General features: G+C 46.8%; 1 protein-coding gene across 1 annotated transcript; it reads right to left on the bottom strand.

Annotated features, from left to right (window-relative positions):
• Positions 1-539: 539 nt before the first annotated feature.
• On the bottom strand, positions 540-3,851 carry LOC115398878 (uncharacterized). Its single transcript, XM_030105876.1, has 7 exons — positions 3,770-3,851; positions 2,816-3,030; positions 2,537-2,731; positions 1,960-2,129; positions 1,739-1,888; positions 1,043-1,206; positions 540-973 (listed from the first exon to the last, which is right to left on the bottom strand). Exons 2-7 carry the CDS (start codon positions 3,005-3,007, stop codon positions 642-644), a joined length of 1,203 nt encoding a protein of 400 aa, XP_029961736.1. The 5' UTR covers positions 3,008-3,030; positions 3,770-3,851; the 3' UTR covers positions 540-641.
• Positions 3,852-4,432: the final 581 nt, after the last annotated feature.

Genomic DNA, 4,432 nt, shown 5'->3' with positions numbered 1-4,432 from the left:
TAATGAAATTTCTTAGCTTGCCAGGCCTCTCTGGCCTGCTTGGGATCATCTCAGAGGTCAGAGGTCACATTTGCATGATCTCGCTGATCTTTAATCACTCCTCATGTTCTGCATGTGAACTCGGCCGCCTTGTGACTAATGGCTATCTGCATTAGGTTTCTCCCGATGCCCTGGTTTGTAATTTGGTACCTGGATCCTCAGCTTGTACGTCCCAGATCACTGCCAGCGGTGTTCTCAACAGAAGTCCGCAGGATGCTCTCCGTTATATCTCTGTGCCGGTGAAGCAGCCGGCCGTCTGGAGCGTTGGTTCTAACTGAAGGGTCGTGGTATGTTTACTCTCTCTGTCAGGTCCACCAACATCATGCATCAGTATTCTAAATTAATAAAATAAGAAACCATGTCATCAAGGGGAGCTTTATATTTATAAGCTCTTCTGAGCATTACAAAAAGACCTGGACAGGTTAAAAGAAAGGAAGGAGGAAAGGAAATGACAGAAATGCTGACAAACAGTAGATTTCCAAACCCAAAATAAGTTAGACTGACACAAAAATACACATCTTTATTGGGAAATGGCAAAAAGCTTGAGGCGGTTTAAATAAATTCCAAGCAGAAGACAGAGGACGGATACTGTAAATGGTATTTTAAGCACTTGCTGCACTGTTGCTGAGGTTTTGCTCCGGCTGCGTCTCCACGATGCTCAGCTTCTCCGTCTCTTCTCGTCCCGCCCTCTGCTCGGTCCGCTCCTCTCTCGGAGGCGCTCCCTCGCCGTGCGCCTTGTCTTTACACGCCACAGTCTGGATCCTCAGCGTCCTCAGGTTCTCGGCGGCCTGAGAGAAGAAGCCCTGCAGCTCCTCCACGGGGCCTTTACCGGAGAAGAGGTGGTCCAGGTAGGCCTGGGCGTACTGCTCCGAGGTGATGGAGTCCAGGTTGAGGGAGGAGGTCAAGGAGGGGTCAAGATGTCCAATTCTTCTCCCTGTGCAGTTCAACTCCGTTTAATTCCATCATCCAACAACGTTTTCTGGAACCTCGGAGCCGTTTTTACCTGCTTCTGCCTCCATGTCTGATAAAGAGAGGCTCACACTCTTTCCCGTCTCTCTGTCCGTCACCGTCAGGCCGGTCATAGCGCCCTCCTCTGGCGGCTCGGGGGACGGCTGCAGCGGGCCTCCTCGACGCTTCACCACACTCACCGTGTGCTGCTTGTAACGTCTGGAAGGAGGAGATAAGGCAGGCTTAATGGATGCCTCTGGCGAGATAAAGAACACCGGAGGAGGTTTTCTGAGAGAGCGAGTGAGACGCCCCAAACACAACCAAAGTTTGGCTTTTTCACTTGATGTTGTGGAACGAGGGTCTGAGCTGGAGGCTTCATTGGTCCTGTGGACTAACATGGTCTCAATCTTAAAAAAAAAAAATCAATGAAAACCTGAGAGGCCGGTGAATGAGTACTTATTTTTATTTTTTTACCGTGAGGTCTAATCAATATATATTCTTTCCAATTTGTGGCCCACTTTGGTCACTTTGGTCTATTAGCGGTCCAAATGGACACACAGATTATCTCCTGAACCAGTAACCTGCAATCTGTGCAGCTCATATGGAGACATTATCTTCCAGTCTCTCTGATGATTCAACACCGAGTCGAAGGCTTCGTGTGGCAAAGAGGGAAACTGCTACAATTATCTGATTACGGTGGGATTATCTAGCTAATGCGCCATCAGTCAGGGAGAATTTAGAGGGTTTTTACCTGTAAACAGGTATGATCTGTGAGAGGTCCTCCCTGTATTGCTCCAGTGCGGCTCGTGCACACGCAGGCTCGGCTTTTCCCTCCATTCTCGCCAGATGAATCAACATCTGTGTGTGAAATGCTGCTGCGCTGGCCCAGTATCTCAAAGACCTGCAGGAGGACACGCCGTCAGCGCTCTGCTCTCATAAAAAAGGAAAAAAACCTCGTCCTCCTCCTCTCACCTGGAGCTGCAGTCTCCTCCCAGCAGGCAGGTCCGGAGCTGGGTGAGCGTCAGGCTGAGCTGGGCCTCCAGTCTGACCGAGTCCTGGATCAGCCGGCTTTTATCGCTCAGGCTGATCCTGCAGCGCTTCAGATACTCCTCCATCACCTCCTGCAGCTCCACCACTCTCTGCTGGAGGAAACAGGTCCGACAGGAGCTGAATGCTGCAGGATCGTCCACATGATGCCGTTTACAACTTCGCAGAGGAAGACGAGGTTTAACAGGATGGCAAAATGAATAAAGTTGTCATTTCCTGGGCTGCATCTGTGTGCATCCATTTAAAAAATGAGGACTTGTTAGCGCATCTTCTGATTTTGTTTAATTGACCCTTTAGAAGCTGTTTTTTTGATCATATTTTTTCATTGTTTGTCGTAACTGAACTGTGGTTTCTTCTTTAATTGTCCTTTTTTCCCCACACTTTGTGACGTCAAGCTCTCACTTCTCTCCAGTTCCTATGTATCGCAGACAGATGTTGAAATAAGATCATTCACGAAGTCAGTAGAATTTCTAATTCACAGCAGGAATAAATCCCGTCCTACCTGACACGACGACGACCCCGCCGCCTTCCCCTTCGCCCCCGACGACTGTCTGGACGACATGTAGGCCATGTCCATCACCATGGTGACCGCCAGGCCCACCAGGCCCGCCAGCCGCGGCTCCTCCGAGAAGGCCGACAGGCGGCCGATCAGGTCGCGGAGGTAGGTGGGCGCCTTGTTCCCCATGTCGCTCTGCAGCTGTAGGGAGAGGAAAGAAGAGGACGGGACTCAAACGGCACGTCGACAGATTCACGAAGTCTGAACTACTTCCTCGTCCTCCACCTGCTGCAGCTGCTCCCGGAGGCGGTCCTGGGGGGCCGGGCCGTCCTCGTGGCCGGTGAGGAGAAGTGGGTGTTCGACCCGGAGGTCAGGCACGGCTCCTCCTTCCAGCATGGCGTCGTAGAGGAGCGAGCCGAGCGCCTGCCTCACCTGAGCGAGCTCCTCCTCCGACGAGGACGAGAACAGCTGCCCCATCACGGCGGCCTGCGAGGCACAAGCTGGAGAATGGGACGGAAAACTGTTAATATCACACAGCTGCATTACTCCAGCTTTAAGAAGCTCATTTTTAGTATCAAATAAGACATCAGAACTATTACATACTGTGTGATAAGGGTTTCAAACCAACAACCTTCAGGCCAAAATCAGCCCGTTTCACGATCTGATCCGGCCCGTACAGTCACTTTACAAAGGATAACACTGCAAACATTACTTTTTAAACATGGAAAACAGTTTTTAATGTCTTATTCTGATGATGACAATGTTTAAGACATTAGTCTTCCATCTGCTTTGACAAAAAAACTGCAAAAAATCTTTATTTTCGCATATTTTTGCAACAAAATTTAAAATACCTGCAGATTTAAGACATGAATTTGAACATTATAGTGTATTTTTCAGTTTACAAAAACAGAACAATGTTTAAGTAACTAAACACTTCATTTGGAGTTGTGATTATTCCTCAGTTGTGCTGCTCTCATGTTACTTTTCTGGGCCATTCTTCTCAAACTGGTCTCTATTTGCTCTGTTTTGACCCCCTGCTTTATAAAATATGCCAAGAAGACTTTATAACCTCTTTTTGATAAATATATCGTATTCAGAATGTACATTTAAAGCTAGAAATCATAAAATAAATACTCAGTTTGACTCTTTTCCCAGATATTATTATAAATAAACTCTGTTGTGTTCCTTCTCTCTGGTTCCACTTTCATTTCATTTCTCTGAGCGTCAAACTGATCCTACCTTCTCGGCAGGTTCCTCTCTGTCTGCCAGCAGTGACTTGTGTTTCTGGGCTGCAGGGTTTGTGTTTTGAGCTTTCACTTCCCCAGAGTCCCCACGCCCCCCTCCTGAGGAGAAAACGACTCTGACCAAGAGAAACCTGCAGCTGCCTGCAGCTGTGCAGGAAACTCTCACACCTCCCTCTAGCGGCCCTGACCTGCAAGTGCAGCGGTGTGCTGCAGTCTGCAGCCTCAGAGGGAGGAGATCACAAAGAAGTCACAGAAATAACTGACTTATAATACTTTAAAAGTAACTAATTACTAGACGAGGTAACTATTGCATTACTTTGAAAAAATTGTTTAAAAATATGTCAAAGAATTTGGATCTCTTCTTAAAGGAACTTTAAGATGCATTTTTGATTATTTATTATAAACCTGAATATATGATTAATGAAATAAATGGACTCTTGACAGAATAAATTACAAACAGAAAATGCTACATTAATCTAAATCATTCAGATGTTGCTTTGTGATAATATGAGACAAGACGACAATCGAACTTGAATTTGAACTGCAGATAATGTTTCTACATCCACCGACATAGATGTATGTCAATATATGTCTGTACTTTAAAAGTACTTAAGTATTTAAAAGTTGCCTCTGAATAATCAGGGCTTTATGGCTGTAT

Source organism: Salarias fasciatus, chromosome 13, assembly GCF_902148845.1.
Source record: "Salarias fasciatus chromosome 13, fSalaFa1.1, whole genome shotgun sequence".
Classification (NCBI taxonomy): domain Eukaryota; kingdom Metazoa; phylum Chordata; class Actinopteri; order Blenniiformes; family Blenniidae; genus Salarias; species Salarias fasciatus.
Note: the sequence above shows the minus strand (reverse complement) of the source record. Positions and strands in the feature narration are given on the sequence as shown.

Coding starts and splice junctions, on each gene's coding strand:
- LOC115398878 (XM_030105876.1), bottom strand. CDS start 3,007: ATGGGGCAGCTGTTCTCGTCCTCGTCGGAGGAGGAGCTCGCTCAGGTG. Junction 1,889..1,959: donor GGAGGAGACTGCAGCTCCAG/GTGAGAGGAGGA, acceptor GTCCTCCTGCAG/GTCTTTGAGATACTGGGCCA. Junction 1,207..1,738: donor CAGATCATACCTGTTTACAG/GTAAAAACCCTC, acceptor TCCTCCTTCCAG/ACGTTACAAGCAGCACACGG.